This window comes from Raphanus sativus, unplaced genomic scaffold (genome assembly GCF_000801105.2).
Source record: "Raphanus sativus cultivar WK10039 unplaced genomic scaffold, ASM80110v3 Scaffold1350, whole genome shotgun sequence".
Taxonomy (NCBI): domain Eukaryota; kingdom Viridiplantae; phylum Streptophyta; class Magnoliopsida; order Brassicales; family Brassicaceae; genus Raphanus; species Raphanus sativus.
This window is the reverse complement of record NW_026616662.1, coordinates 7,067-22,897: the sequence shown is the minus strand read 5'-3', so window position 1 is coordinate 22,897 and position 15,831 is coordinate 7,067. Positions and strand designations below refer to the sequence as shown.

At 33.1% G+C, this 15,831-nt stretch overlaps 3 protein-coding genes and 1 long non-coding RNA gene across 4 annotated transcripts; 3 read left to right on the top strand and 1 right to left on the bottom strand.

Annotated features, from left to right (window-relative positions):
• The first annotated feature begins 1,911 nt into the window (after positions 1 to 1,911).
• LOC108820534 (uncharacterized) lies at positions 1,912 to 3,864 on the top strand. Its single transcript, XM_056998669.1, has 2 exons — positions 1,912 to 2,459; positions 3,182 to 3,864. Exons 1-2 carry the CDS (start codon positions 1,995 to 1,997, stop codon positions 3,668 to 3,670), a joined length of 954 nt encoding a protein of 317 aa, XP_056854649.1. The 5' UTR covers positions 1,912 to 1,994; the 3' UTR covers positions 3,671 to 3,864.
• A 941-nt stretch (positions 3,865 to 4,805) lies between these two features.
• On the bottom strand, positions 4,806 to 6,131 carry LOC130504083 (uncharacterized). The gene is made up of 2 exons (XR_008941122.1): positions 5,245 to 6,131; positions 4,806 to 5,115 (listed from the first exon to the last, which is right to left on the bottom strand). It is a non-coding gene; the product is annotated as an uncharacterized LOC130504083 (long non-coding RNA).
• Positions 5,001 to 12,884, top strand: LOC130504082 (uncharacterized). The gene is made up of 8 exons (XM_056998667.1): positions 5,001 to 5,140; positions 10,813 to 10,945; positions 11,049 to 11,181; positions 11,269 to 11,372; positions 11,448 to 11,619; positions 11,718 to 11,861; positions 11,937 to 12,031; positions 12,130 to 12,884. Exons 1-8 carry the CDS (start codon positions 5,026 to 5,028, stop codon positions 12,668 to 12,670), a joined length of 1,437 nt encoding a protein of 478 aa, XP_056854647.1. The 5' UTR covers positions 5,001 to 5,025; the 3' UTR covers positions 12,671 to 12,884.
• Positions 12,885 to 14,636: 1,752 nt separating this feature from the next.
• Positions 14,637 to 15,831, top strand: LOC130504084 (F-box protein At4g35733-like). The gene has a single exon (XM_056998668.1). The coding sequence runs from the start codon at positions 14,716 to 14,718 to the stop codon at positions 15,829 to 15,831; it is 1,116 nt and encodes a 371-aa protein (XP_056854648.1). The 5' UTR covers positions 14,637 to 14,715.

The window sequence follows — 15,831 nt, the reverse complement described above, 5'->3', positions numbered from 1 at the left end:
ATAGTATATGCATATTAAATCATACGTGTTTTATAGACGACCTATATATTAATGTTCCATATTGGCTTATAGTTTTCAATTATAACTTTGATAATGCAGAGAAGAAATGTTCTTATACAAGAGGATGTATATATGAGAAACTGTGGTTTGTGTAACTTATAATACTAGTTTGAAATAAATTAAAAACATCTTTAGATTGAACTACCAATTATCAATACATATATTCTAAAGACGAAAATGAATGGAAAATGGACTGAAATGAATAGGTATTATATAATATCATGGTAGGTCTATATAATATTGTTTTCTTAATAAGACCAAATTATTATTATTATTTATCAATTTATTAAAGTGATCATGCTTGGTATATTACACATTTTGGATTCTGATTTGATCAAAATTGGATAACTATAGTATAGTTATTTGGCGAAATTTAATGTTCACCATCGTGTAGAGTTTTAAAAAAATCTTAGAAAATCTGTTTTATAACTGCTAAAGGTTGAAGATATTTTTAAATGCCTTTTTGAATATAAGTGATATTGATTTTGTGCTGATTTGGATGCTATCAATACATTAATATGATAATAGTCAAATTATAATACAAATACTTCATAAATAAATAAATAAAGTATTTTAAAACATTTTATTACATATAAATTAAATTAATTACTTAATAATAAGCAAGATATGATATTATTAATCGAAAACCCAAACAAATACCAAAAATATTGCAATACTTAAAAGACCCAAAATTTTATTTGAGATCTGATCTAAAGAACCGAAATGCTAAATTTTATTTTTTTCTTGAATACCCAAAATAGTGTTTAAAAATTGAAATTTTATTTCAAACCCGAAACTAAAATCGAAAATCTGAATCCAAAACTTAAGAAGTATTTATAATACCAAAAACATATTTAAAATACTTATATATACATAATATACACAAAAAAACATTTCAGGAGTACTCAGTCATATCTCAGGGAGGATACTGACTCGAAAAGAGACCTACGGGTCCAAAAAACGAATATGTAATTTGCTCTGGATCTAAACCCAAACCGCACCTATATTTCCAAGTCGATTGCAGTTTAGTTTTAGAGGTGTTGGTAAAATGTTCGTGTACATAAAAGTATACATACAAAATCATAATTGTAAATAAATTCTCCTTTTGATATATAAAATGGCTTTGTAACATAATAATGTACAACACTTTCAATACTAATTCACAAATTTTGTATACAATCCAAAAAATAACCCGCGCTTTTTAAGCGCGGATCAAAATCTAGTTAATTCTTAAGAGAAACTACAGATTCTCAAATACAAACCAAAAGGCCTAAAGACTCTAAACCTGATCAATGGAAAACCTAATGATGTGGACACACCTAAAATCATGGTAACATAATTGGTGGTGAAGTGTGACGGTGTTATCTAAGGGAGGAAGGATCGTCCATTGCGTGGGGACCAAAGCATCCATGCAATAGCATATCCACATTACATATCATATAAATAATGTAACAAAATCTTTCAAAGATCTTTCTTTCAAATAGAAATTCAATCGAGAATGAGGTACCCCACACATACAAAATAAATAAATAACATTATATTTTGTAACCTTCAAAAGATAAAAAAAAATCCAACGATGATAAAAATTAATTAAATAATGACATTAATATTAAAGAATCGTAAATGGACGGTGGCTTGGGTACATGAAAAGAGGAGTAAAAAAGTTTCGGTTTTAGTAAACGAAACCGAAACATCGAACTTCGACAAGGATTCAACTAAAATTCAAACAAATAGCATTTAATGAGTCTTACGTGTTCTGGTCCTCCTTAGTGAAGTACCCATACTCACTTCACATGGTCTTCACTTCTTCGTATAATTAGATAGGCCCTACCTCATTGACATTTATGTCACTGAAGATGTGTATTTATATAAACCCTACTAAAGGACCAAACAAGCATAACTCGAAAACCCTATTTTGATCATCATTACTTGATATGTATGTGTCTTTATTGTCTCCGAGACTTCACAAAGCATACAAAGCTAGATGTGTTAGCTTACCGGTTCGGCTGCATCCAAGTGTCAGGAGGATTCAAGAAGTGGTCTCCAGGGTTAGAGCTTTGGGGTCATCTTCGTTGGAGTCGAGGACGATGGTCCGTGACGGTCTCTCTGGTCTCACAGAGATTTATAGATGTTTAAGTGAAGATCTCTTCAAGTCTTCCTCTGAAACGCAACAAGCTCTTCTTAATAGTGGCTTGATAAATGAGCTTCTTGAAGTGTCGTCGAAGTACTTAGAGGTTTGTGGAGGAGCTAAAGACGGTGCGTCGAGGATCAAAAAGAGTGTTGTTGAGCTTCAGTCAGCTTTAAGAAGGAGCAAGAAGGGAGGTGATTTTAGCCTCGAGGGGGAGGTTGATGCTTACCTGGCGTCGCGTAAAGAGATCAAGAAGGAGATCAAGAAGTATATGGTTGTTGTGAATGCAAACAAAGTCCCACATTGGAAGTTTAGACAAATAATGTCTAGTATATAAAGGGATGTCCAACTCTGATTAGTACGAGGCCTTTGGGATGGAACCAAAAGTAAATCCATGCGGGCTTGCCATTAAGGCCCAAAGTGGACAATATCGTACTAATCGGATAAATAGAGTTGGACATAGGCTTTTCACAATCCCAACAATTGGTATCAGAGCCGGGATGACGAACATCTGCAAGAAGACCAACTACCCTTCAAGTTCGAAGAGCCTCCACTTCGATGGGAAGGGCGGGGTGCGTAGCAGAGGCCAGTCAAAGATCCCGGGAGCTTCGGTTGTGGAGGAGAATCCTAATGGTGCAGTAAGGGTTAGGTGGATAAATCCTAATGGTGTAACAAGGGTTAGGTGAAGAGTCCCGTTGGTGATTACGGCGGTACAAGAAGTGTGCCAGATTTCGCTGGAAGTTGGAACCAAAGGTTCATGTGGTACTTGGTTTGAGAGGAGGTTTGTTGTGAATGCAAACAAAGTCCCACATTGGAAGTTTAGACAAATAATGTCTAGTATATAAAGGGATGTCCAACTCTGATTAGTACGAGGCCTTTTGGGAAGGAGTCCCAGAAACAAATCCATGCGGGCTTTGCCTTCGGGCCCAAAGTGGACAATATCGTACTAATCGGACAATAGAGAGTTGGACATGGGCTTGGAAAAGCCCAACAATGGTGATGTCGAAAGAGACAGACGCGTGTTTAGAGAGTAGTGTTTGGTGTGGTGGTGATGATCAAGACATGAGTGCTTTGGCTAAAGTGATGCAAGAAACAAGTGCAATCACTTGTTTGGTCTTACGCACGGTATTGTCGTTCTTGACCTCGCCAAAAGGATTAAAGAATCATAATCAACACAAAGGTTGGGGGATTGTTATGAAGCTTGTGAAGAAAGGAACAGATCATCATCATGAGAAAGACTTTTCTTGCCTCGAGCTTGAAGCTATGGAAGCTGAGCTTGTGAAGCTCGTTGTGATGACGACAAGGGAAGATCAAGAAGAGGAGAAAGAGATTAGTGAGGAAGTAAGTGAGATGATTCAGTGTGCAGTGGTTAGATCGAAAGATGTGGAGGCAGCCATGGAAGAGCTGGAAGAGGGACTGGAAGGACTGTTCAAGGTGATGATACAAGCTAGAGTGTCTCTTCTTAACATCCTATCCACTTGAATAAAATAGTACCGTAATCGAGCTTCTTGCTCTTGACCAGATCAGGTCGTTTTACAATCTTGGTTTGGTATTTGTTTTCCTTGTGTGTTGAAAAGAGAGTTTAGACATGCATCCATGTATTAGAGGATGTGTGTTGTTGTAACTTTGTAAACTCGTTCATGTGTGAACAACTCTTGTAAAGTTTTAAATATCTACTAGATTTTGACCCGCGCTTTTGAAGCGCGGAATATTTTACGATGAAAAATTTCACTAATAAGTTAACAAATATTTTGGTAATTTTTAAAGAGTGTGTATTTAAAATATTTTTGCTTCAAATCAGTGTTTTTAAATTCAACCCGATTGTGACAATACCGGTTAATCCGGAGATCTGACAATTCAATTTATGTTTTCAAAATATTCATATTAAAAAATCACTAAAACCCGAAACTAACCGATTGAACTGATGGATGACCGATATGTAATCTAATTGGATTTAAATTGTAATAGTTTCATAATTTGTAATCTTATAATCCAAATTTTAAAGTTCATTATTTGGCAATTTATGAAATTATGACGTTTCTACAAAAATTTAAAGAGAAAATGATAGATATAAAATAACTAAGATTACTTATTGTATTGTTTGGAAACATTGATAGTAGTATAAAAATATATTGTTTGGAAACATTGATAGTAGTATAAAGAAATAAATATATTGTTTGGAAACATGGATAGTAGTATAAAGAAAGAAACATTAGTGATTTAATGTATGTTTAACTATAAAATATAAAAGTGTATTTAATTTAAAAACTTACAAAATAAATGGTAGGTCCAACATAATATTTCTGTTTTAATAAGATAGATAATTTTACCGCTTCGGAAGAGGAATGTAAAGATAGACGAATGCTGATCACTAATTTTGAATGTTTAGTATAGGATAGTTAGTATTTTTCATAAAAAGCAATTTAATTATGGCAGAATCGTTTAAATAATCAAAAGTGATAGAAAGTGATTTTAAAATTTATAGTCACCAGTGGACCCGCATTAATAAGAACATCTTTAGTCAAGCTAAGAAGAGAATCCGTCTTCACATAAAAGATTTTGTTTGGATATCTCAAAGATAAGAGAAAGGAACAGAGAACGGTTAATAAGATAAGAATCCATAAAATATTCTTATATTTCAAAGATTTATTCTTCTTAGTTTATCACACATAATTTCTTACAAATACTTTTTTTTTAATCAGAAGTTGATCATACAATTTATTCATGAGTTGATGGAGGAGTAGGACAATCGCAATAACAACCGGTACCAAAACAAAACTCTTTGCAGTCTGGTGTACAAAAATCAAACCCCCCTCTTAGTGGCTTAACCGTCGGCAATGAAGCTTCGACATCAACCAAGGGCCGAGAAGTTTCTTCGTGTAACATGCGTTTGGCCCCAACACTCTGGACTGTTACAGACACCATCACTATACAACACATGCGTTAACAAACGTAAGCAACACAATCTAATTGTTTTCTATCATTAACTTAGAGATAAATCTTTTGATTTGTTTTTGCATATTATATAAAATAAACAAATATAACTTTAAACGTACCAGTCAAAGCTAAAAGGAGGATGAAAGCAGACTTGAATGAAAATTTCTCCATCAGCTTCTTTTTGTCTCCTGATAATCTTCTTGGAAAAATACAAAGACAAATGAGAATAGATTTATATTCTGGATCTGGACAATGTATATTTATACAATAGAGAACTCAGGCCCGGCTTCGATAAATTGTAGGCTCTTGGCTAAAATATATTTTCCTCAGAATTATACTCATTTCTTTAAATATACAAATGAGGATTCTAACCTATATGATTCTTAATAAACTAGGACTAAGACTAACTTTTAAGAGAAAAATTCAAAAAAAAAAAAAAAAAAAGAAGATCATGTGTGCATGTGCACCTTGAGCACATCTCAAGAGCCGGCACTGAAAGAAGTGCGGTAATGTTGAATTGAGTTTGGTCGGTTTAGATAAAAGAGACGAATTCGATGGTCGATTATTTCAAAACGTTTTTATTAGTTAGAGGAGAGTAAGATTACAGAGTATGTTTAGACCAAAAAAAAAATACAGAGTATGTGAACAAAAAGAGAAATAAAGTGGCATTATCGGAATTAGGCGGAAAAATATAAGTTGGTGAAAAAGAGTAAAGTAAGTAAACCTTAATTCTTAGCCGTCAGTTTCTATGTGTTCAAGTCTATATCTCTTTTACTTGTTGCTTTTATCTTCCTTTTATACACAAACTCTCTCATTTCCTTGTCCTAAAGAGTTAGATTAGGCTTAACGGGCTGAGTGATTGGGCCAAATCTCCGGTCATTGCTTTGGTCGCCGAACTATAAAGCCGAGCTGGCATGCCGAACACGTGGAGCCTAAGTTGTAGTGACAAACCATCGAGCCAACTCTCATGACGCAGAGTTAAGTCGGATTGATTCGATTTAGTGGACTGAGTTCTTTGTTTAATGACACTTGTTGAGAGATGTAATCCATCTTTATTTATGCAAGTAAATAAATGTTATCTTTGAGCATAAAAATAAAATCTCGAAAGAGATCATCTATCTAAACTATCCCCTAAACTATATTTGAGAAGTGATTTTTTTAATTTTGCTTACATGTCATCTCTACAAAGACTCTCACCAAAAAAAATATGACATGGCACACTTTAATAGATGACATAGCTTGTGAATAAGATGACATGGCTTGTGAATACCTAAAACCCTAAAATATATATATATATATATGTATATACCAGTCTTATATAAAACGTATTACATCTTTTTAACATAGTTTAACACCATGTCTCACACACGTAAAAAAAAATCTTCTTCTCTTTTCACCAATACTGATTCAGTTGAGGAAAAACTCAAACCCCGCAGGTTCCGGTTGATGATGATCAAGAATATATCGAAGCTATTAAAGAAGCAAGTTTTTGGTGTTCAGCAAAGTGTCTTCGTCAACTGTTTTGTACAATGTTGCTTTGGAATAGTACCATAACTCCAGGAAACATATGGAATGCTACATGAAAAATACTATCAACAGATATATTATGCAGCGAAAGGAAAAAAAAGGGACAATCCGAGTAAGATCTTTTTTTGCTATCACCGTTTTTGCAACAGATATATTATGCTATCTCAATTAAAATTTGATTCTTTTCTTTCAGATTTAAATTTCTTCTTTTTTTTTTTGACAACAAAACTACTCTATCGTTATTCCACCGATTCGGAAAGCCAAACCGGAGGAATCGAGTCGACATATAACCGGAGGGATCGATTCAGATTTAAATTTCTCAGACGGTCAAATTAAGAGTTTAGCTTTGGCGGAGATCGAATCACTCATGCCTATTAATGGAAGCTCCTTGACCATATTTAAGATTTGAGATTGCTTAATTTCCTTCTATTGTTAAACGGTGGCTTTTATTGCAATTGTATTTACCTTTTATGTTGTAATTTATTGGTATTAATTTAAATTATGTTCCTTGGTCTTTTAAACTACAAATTCAAGAACTTTGAAATATATTATTACGTGCACATGAGTTACGTCTGGTGAAACAGTTGTGGTGTTTTTTTGACACATGCAGGTCTCTACCTAACCATGCATATATTCAATTATTAAACAATCTCACCGGTTAAAACTTTTATTGGAATATACATGCATGTATTCAATAGCTTACAAATTACAAAGTCAATAAAATTAATATTAATAATTTTGGTATGGATATGCATAAATCGATTACACATGTACATGACTTTTACATATTTAAATTGGAATATGAATCCTTACGTCAGTGACTTCCAATATTTCTTAGAGATTTAATTTTTTCTTTTTCACAAAAGGAAAAAACTAACTATGGAGAATATATGATTCTCACATGAATTTGACCTATTATGCTATATATACAAATTTTACTAATCTTTTTTGTAAAGAATATAAATTTTACTATTTTCCCTCAATTGTTTATATATATGTATTTCTCATTAATAGATAAACACAAAAGGAAAAAGATAACTATGGAGAATATATGATTCTCACATCAGTTTGACCTATTATGCTATATGTATATATTAAAAAAAATTGGGAAACAATAAAAACAGAAAAAGGAAAAGGACTATAGAGAATATATGATTATCAAGTCAATTTCACCTATTATGCTATATTTATTTACTTGCATTAATCAAGATTTTGCCAACTATAGAGTTTGTGTCCTCCAAGTTCGTGACTTGCATGTCACGCAAATGTTACGTCGGTAACTTCTTAGAGATGTAATTTTAATTTTTTCACTCAATTGTTTTGTATATTTTCATTAATAGATAAACACAAAAGGAAAAAGATAACTATGGAAAAATATATAATTTCACGTCAATTTGACCTATTATTATGCTATATATATATATATATATATATATATATATATATATATTAGATTTGCTCAAGTTTTACAAAGTTTATTGCAATGTCGATTAGATCTAAAAAAAAACAATGAATGTCGTGTACAAAGAAATCTTTCAAAACATTGACTAAGTTTTAGCTTTTGTTTTCAAGGCGTAATGGTCACTTTTTGGTTTAATACATTGGGATCTTTTATATTTTAGAAACTGAACGTGGTGTTAATGATCATTATAGTATTTGAGGCTACTTTGTATTCTGGAAACTGTGATGATTTAAGAATGAACTTGATTTAATAGAGCATGGGTAATAAGAAAAAGATCGATTAACGTTTCAAAATGCATCCTGCTGAAGCTTTAACGCTTCGGGCATTTTAACCACTGCTGAATCTCATTCTCAAGCATTTTCTTCTCTCCAGATTTAACGTGCACTTTATACATATAACTCTACTTTCATAACAAAATTTATATATGTTATAAATAAATAGTTATTTTACATAATAAACATATAAATACTAAAAAAATTAACTATACCCGCGCATCAGCGCGGGTGGATCACCTAGTTAAAATTAAAGGGAAGTACAAATAGTATGTACCCGTTAAAATTGCACAAAAATTACAATAGAATACCACTGGTATTAAAACACTGTGTTTTGTATTTAAATTGAACCAAACTTAATTTTAATAAACCGACACGTTGAACTTAAACCATTAAATTGTTGTCATAATTACAAAACCATTTCAAGGCTTAAGGCATACGTTCTAAAAAAAAATTATACCGAAAATAATATCTAATTATTAAACCATTACTATATCATACAATAACAGGCCAATAATTAAACATAATCATTTCTAAACCATCACATTAATCATTTCTAAATACATGTTTCCATATCGTACTATAACATTATTCCTCTGTTATGATATTGTTCTTGCTATTATAACTTTGTTCATCTTCGTGTACCTTTTACATACATCATGCAAAAAAAAAAATAACGGTTTATGTTATTAATAAAAATTAAAAATCCATCATATCAGTTTTAAAATATGCAAATGGACTAATCTAATTACCTAAAAACATTGTTTTGTCTAAAATAATAATAAAATAAAATTCAAATTTATATACATATTTCAAATCAAAATAATAATTTAAAGTTGATTTATATCAAACATTTATTTAAAATATGCATATATTCAAAAATTTATTTTTACTAAAATATTTTTCAGTAACCATTATTAAAAAAATGTTTTCAATATATATAAAAAATACAACAAAAGATTAATTTCTTATACCAACTTAAATTATGGTTTTTATATTTCACATTAAACTTAAAGAATATAATATATATGATTATTTATAAGACAATACATATAAAATATAATTAATTATATGATTATTTATATAATGGACCAATACAATTAATTATATGATGACATATATATGATACATAAAAGTGACTAGGGCTGGGCGTTCATGTATCAATTCTGGTTTGTTTTGAATTTGTTTGGGTTTCGGATTTCCGGAGTCAAAGATTTCAGCCCGTTCTTATATTTCTAAATTTCAGTTCGAATTATGACTAGGGTTGGACGTTCAGGTATCTATTCGGGTTCGTTTCGAATCTGTTTGAGTTTTGGGTTTCCAGAGTCAAATATTTCAGTCTCATTCAGATATTTCTAAATTTCAGTTCGGATTATATTCGGATCTTTGCGGGTTCAGTTCGGGTTCGGATAACTCATTTAAATTATTTTTTTAAATTTATTATATATTTTGAATTTCTTAAAATCTATAAATAAAATAATATATTGTATATAAATCTGAATAGCATATGTCAGAATATTTAAACTTAACATATAAATTGGTTTGGTTTAAATTTTGGATCAAAAATCAATAATTATTTTAAATATTTTTGCTGTTTTAAGTGTACTTCCACTATATTAGATATTTATATTTGACTGTTTTATATATTTTCAAGTATTTAAACCAACCTAAAAGTATCATATATATTCTGGATGTTTTTATATACATTGAAACTAAAAATAATTAATATATATAATATATATATAAGTATATAAATCTTTTTCGGATATATTTTAATATCCAAAATACTTTGGTTCGAATTGGTTATGCTTTCGGTTGTCTAAATATCAAAATTTTGAATAATTTAGATATTTAATCAATTTTGGTTCAGGTTTGGTATTACTTTTTCGGATCGTGATCGGTTCGACTCTTCAGATTTGAATTTTTTATCCAGCTTTGATATTGACATAAGAAATAAATAGCAATATATTTCTGAAATATACACCCGTATGGACAATATATTTCTGAAATATATATCCGCACGGACGTGCGGATCAAAATCTAGTAGACTTATAGTCAAAAAGCAATCCATAATTTCTTAAAATAAAGATTTGTATGGAAGATCTTGAAAATATTAATAGCCCACGAGAAAAGTCAGCCCATTACATTAAGCCCATTGTATAATCAGTAAAAGTAATCACTGATTAGTCTTTGCTGGTGTTCAAAAAAAAAAAAAAGTCTTTGCTTTTGGTGGGAGATGAATGAGTGACGCGTGTCTAAAGACATAACGGCTATATTTAGACAAGGTCAAAGGTAGTCGGCCCGGCTGTGAGTTCTGTGGGACCCAAAAGAGCGTTACTTTCTTATTATCATTGTACCGTTACAACACTCACACACCACTAAACTTTCTCCTGCTTTTTCTTCTTCTTCTTCTTCTTCTTGTTCAGTAATCGTGCTTCTGTGTCAGAGACGCGGTGGTGGTAAGAAAATGACGGCGGCCGGAGTAGCATCGGAGAAGACGAAGAAGCTATTGAAGTTCAGTCTTTCTCTCTTCCGTCGCGGCTTTAACTCCTCCAAATGGTAACTCAACTCATGTCGATCAATTTATACATTATTAAAAGAGATTGATGAGTTCAGTTATGATTAACCTTGTTTTGTCTGGGAATTAAAAATAAAATAAAAGCAAAACGGCGGCGAAGATGGCTGTAGCTCGAATAAAGCTTCTGAGGAACAAGAGACAAGTTGTGGTGAAGCAAATGAGACGTGACATTGCCCTTCTTCTTCAGTCCGGTCAAGATGCCACTGCTCGTATCAGAGTAAGTATAGCTTCACTTTCTCTAACTCTCTCTTACAAAAGTAATAATAATAATCTAATGATAATTTGGTCTTTTGATCAAATTCAGGTTGAGCATGTGATTAGGGAACAGAACATTCTTGCAGCAAACGAGATCATAGAGCTTTTCTGTGAACTCATTGTTTCAAGACTCACTATCATCACCAAACACAAGTATGTTTCAGTTTGTGTCTTTTTTACTTAAAACTCAATTAAACCTTTTTTTTCTTTTTACTTGTTTTTTTAAAGGGAATGCCCTGTGGATCTCAAGGAAGGCATAGCTAGTTTGATTTTCGCTGCGCCTAGATGCTCAGAGATTCCGGAGCTTGGAGATCTGAAAGACATCTTTGAGAAGAAGTACGGTAGAGATTTTGTTTCTGCTGCTACTGAGTTGCGTCCTACCTGTGGGGTTAACCGGATGGTAAATTAAGTAAAAGATCTCTTGTTTCTGGTTACTTTAACATGATCTGGACTGACCTTTTGACTCTTTGTGTGTGTGTGTGTGTGTGTGTGTTGTAGTTGGTTGATAGGCTTTCGGTTATGCGCCCCTATGGAGAAGTCAAACTGAAAGTCATGAAGGAGATTGCAAAGGAGTTCCAGGTTGATTGGGATACTAAAGAGACAGAACAAGAACTTCTCAAACCTCAACAAGAAACCATTATTGTATGTGTGTGTCTTTTTTTTTTAAGTAGAATCAGAATTTCAAAAACATGTAATCTTTGTTTTGTAAATGAGCAGGATGGGCCACGTGCGTTTGTTTGCGCCTCAAGCTTACCTGTAAAACGTGATTCTGATGATGAATCCATTGATCCTCCTACCAAAGCAGTGCCGAGGTAAAGACATGCATCTCTCCATCTTCTTGCTTCAACAGTGTCTCTAGATAAGGACTCATAATAACGAAGTCTTGTTATTGTTTTTTTTTTCAATACAGATGCACGAGTACGACCACGCGTTATCATGACACCGAGTCAGCGGCTGAAGCAGCAGCTGTATTAGCCAAGCAAGCGGTTGAAGCAGCACAAGCAGCAGCAGCCTTGTTAGCTAACAAGGATCATCCAGGAGGTTCAACAAGACAATCCAGAGATTCTGAAACAAGCTCCTACTACTACGCAGAGAACAGAGGAATCTGCAGAAGACATAGCTGCAACAATCCGTGTGTAAATGAATCTGATCACAGTGAAGAAGCAGCTAGGAGGAGACAGAGCTATAACAACTCTCCACCACTCCCTCCTCATCATCCTAGAACTTCTGAGATCCAGTTTGATGAGTCAGACTACGAGGAAGAGACAGAGACAGAAGACGGACCATTACAGAGTCGTGCTTCTTCCCTCCCACCAAGCCGAGCACCACCTCAGGCTCCTCAGTGTGATGAGTCGAGACGGGACTCAAGCGTTCACCCAAAACTGCCTGACTATGATAATTTGGCAGCACGTTTTGACGCAATCAGACACAGTAAAGGGCCACTGATCTGAAGCTGGAAACTTCATTTATATATAGAAAGAAAATCACGTTTTAGATTTATGCAATTATTGTGTTTATTACATTGGGTTTAGTCATTTTGTATGAAGAAGAAAGGATCATTATGTTTTTGTACTTAAAAATCACTGTGGAGACTGGAGAGTCATGCATTGCTCACCGGTTTCTGTAATAAATTTAGCATTAAGGAAAGTTGAGAACGAGAGGACAGTTCGTTTCAAGGTTTATCAGATGGACAACGAGCTGGTGGAATGGGTTTAGGTTAGTTCCTTGGGAGACAAGGCACTTATTATGGCTAACAGATAGTTGTTTTGCACTGACGGTGATAATCAAAAAGAGTTTCTATTGGAAGTAGGCATTGGCATTCGAGATCCCAATCGGTTTTGGTTTTTCGAATTTATCAAAATCAATCCGATTCAGGTAATATGAAAGTTTGATTCTAGAACGGTTTAGGTTCTATCAGGTTTAAGTCGAAGTTAATAAATATTCAAATAATTGGTACAATTCGATGTACTTTCCGGTTCGAATCTCAATCGATATTTCAATTTAAAAGTACATGTTTTTCATATTTTATAACTAAAACATAAATAAAATTGTTTCTTCGATTTTAAAATATATGATTTATACATATTTTGTAACCAAACATAAATAAAATCGATTCAAAAAAAAAAAAAAAAACAATATCAAACGTGATCATTCAAAATCAAACGAAAGGTAACCATAATTATTTGATAGAAAGAAAACCAAATAAATGAATGCATAAAACGAAGGCCCGCTATGCTAAGCCAAAAGCGAGAGAAACCCCATCCCTCTCTTTCCTTTTTACGCCCCCCTGCCGCCACACGAGAGGGACATGGGGGCGTAAAAGGGGATCCTATCAACTAGTTCCGACCTATGATAATAAGCTCATGGACTTTGGGTTTGAAGATGTGTCAAAACCTAAACCATAGATTCTACGAGTTTGAATAAAAATAATATATTTATATATATAAAATATTATTTAATGAAAACCAAATCAAAATCTAAAAACTTAAATCTTCAACTGCCATCTTCAACAATCAAATTTCATGCGGTATATAATTAATAATTATTTTAGATATCCAATAATATCTTAATATATTTTAAATACATACGAGGAATTGAGCTAATGTTTGGTATAAGTTATTCTTTTGGATTTTGAATGTTTCACGTTCTATCGCAAATCTATTTAGGTTTGGTTTGATTTGAATAATATCAATAATCTGAATACCATAAAATAAGATCTTTCGGCATTTATGTCGGGTTCATATGTGTTTGGATTCATTTTTATTAGATCGGATTCGACCCGGATTTCGGGTTCACTTTATTTGCCCAATCCTAATTGAAAATATGGATGAAAATATTAAAAATCTCAAAAAAGCCAAACTAGAGAATAATAAAAATATATACAAACATTGAATAGAAAATACATAAAAATTAAATTGAAATTCTAGCATTAAGTATTTTTTTTTTGCTATCAACAGAACATTCTAAGTAATTGTATATTGATTTCTTAAACTTGTTTATGACCCATTAATAGAGTAAATTTTCAACTAAATACTATTAACTAACAACAAATATTTTCAAAATAAAGAACTCATTAAATCTATGGTCAAGTCAAAAGTGGAAGTTATTTGTAACAGAAATAATTTAGTAAATTTACAAAATAGTTAGGTTTACATTCAATGAAAAAATCCAGATAGTTAAATTTTTTTGACTAGACCAGAAAATTAAACAACAAAATTCACGTATATGTAAGGTAAATACTTTGGGATCAAGGTATATATATATATATATATATATATATATTTTAGTTGACTCAAAAAGAAGGAAAATATTTTTTTCTTGACAGAAGTTTTGGAAAAAAAGGAAAATATCTTTCATCAAAGACTTCTTTTTGCCATATCAGATTTAGAGTATCTATATATAAATAAACGTATCTTCACATTCTTCCAATCACTCATCTAACAAACAAAGGATATCAGAAAAGAATTAAAAAAAACGTAACAAATAGAAAAGAGAGATGAGTGATCAATCCGTCGAGTGGTCTGATCTACCCGAAGAACTAGTCGATGAAGTAGCCAGCCGCCTCTTCTCTAAGGTCGAGCTTCTCCGATCCCGCAGCCTCTGCAAAACCTGGCGTTCTGCGTTTTCCATCCACAAACGTTACCCCAAACGCCAAAACCGCAACCCCGGACGTGTCCTTTCTCGTTACAGTAGTTATACAAAACCGTGTCGACTCTCTCCCGCGGCTTTCTTCCGTGTGTTTCTCTCGTCCTGTCGGAACAAAGGATGGCTGATCAAAACCCAAGATGTCTCCGACTCCGAAACCCGTAAAAAGCTACTGCACCCTCTCTCTCGTGTCCCTGTAGACTCCTCTTCCCACCAAACCCTAGATCTTTTGAAGTATACCGTCTCAGAGATTCATCAGTCTTACAACGTTTATAGATACTATGATTTCTCTAATAAACTCACATCTAACGTTTTCGCTAGAGTTGTCTTAGTGGACAATCTTGTTTTCGGGGTGAACGACAAGAAGGAGATCTGGTGGTGCAACAACGAAGAAGGTAATAAAAACGATAAGAATAATGTTTGGACAAGGGTTTCAGATAAAGACGCTGAGTATTTCTCGGACATAATAGTCCACAAAGGTCAGATCTACGCCTTGGACGTAAACGGTGCGATATGGTGGATTAGTTTATCCGAGCTTAAGATTTTTCAGTACGGACCTTCGACTCCAATAGATTACTACGAGTATGATGATTGCAAAGACAAGAGGCTCATAGAGTATTGCGGAGAACTATGCATCATTCATCGTTTCCGTAAGAAGTTTCGCGTGCGCAGAGTTGATGTGGAGAGGACCGTTGGGTTTAAGGTTTATAAGATGGATATGGAGTTGGTTGAATGGGTTGAGGTTAAGTCTCTGGGAGATAATGCTTTTGTCATGGCGACGGATAGTTGTTTAGCGGTTTTGGCGAGAGACTATTATGGATGTTTGGAGAATGCTATATATTTTACAGAAGGTAAGGTTGTGAAGAATGTTAACTACGTGTTCAAGCTTGGTGATGGTAGTGTTACTAAGTCGGTAAAGACTTCTTCTGAGAGTTGTTTTCGTATGTTTTATCCTCCTTTCGTATGA

What these genes read in the sequence shown, in the direction of transcription:
- LOC108820534 (XM_056998669.1), top strand. Translation starts at nt 1,995, where the DNA reads ATGTATGTGTCTTTATTGTCTCCGAGACTTCACAAAGCATACAAAGCT. An exon ending in AGAAGGAGATCAAGAAGTAT is followed by an intron (nt 2,460 to 3,181) that starts ATGGTTGTTGTG and finishes AAAAGCCCAACA; the next exon opens with ATGGTGATGTCGAAAGAGAC.
- LOC130504082 (XM_056998667.1), top strand. Translation starts at nt 5,026, where the DNA reads ATGAAGCTTCGACATCAACCAAGGGCCGAGAAGTTTCTTCGTGTAACA. An exon ending in GGCTTTAACTCCTCCAAATG is followed by an intron (nt 10,946 to 11,048) that starts GTAACTCAACTC and finishes ATAAAATAAAAG; the next exon opens with CAAAACGGCGGCGAAGATGG. An exon ending in CTCAACAAGAAACCATTATT is followed by an intron (nt 11,862 to 11,936) that starts GTATGTGTGTGT and finishes GTAAATGAGCAG; the next exon opens with GATGGGCCACGTGCGTTTGT.
- LOC130504084 (XM_056998668.1), top strand. Translation starts at nt 14,716, where the DNA reads ATGAGTGATCAATCCGTCGAGTGGTCTGATCTACCCGAAGAACTAGTC.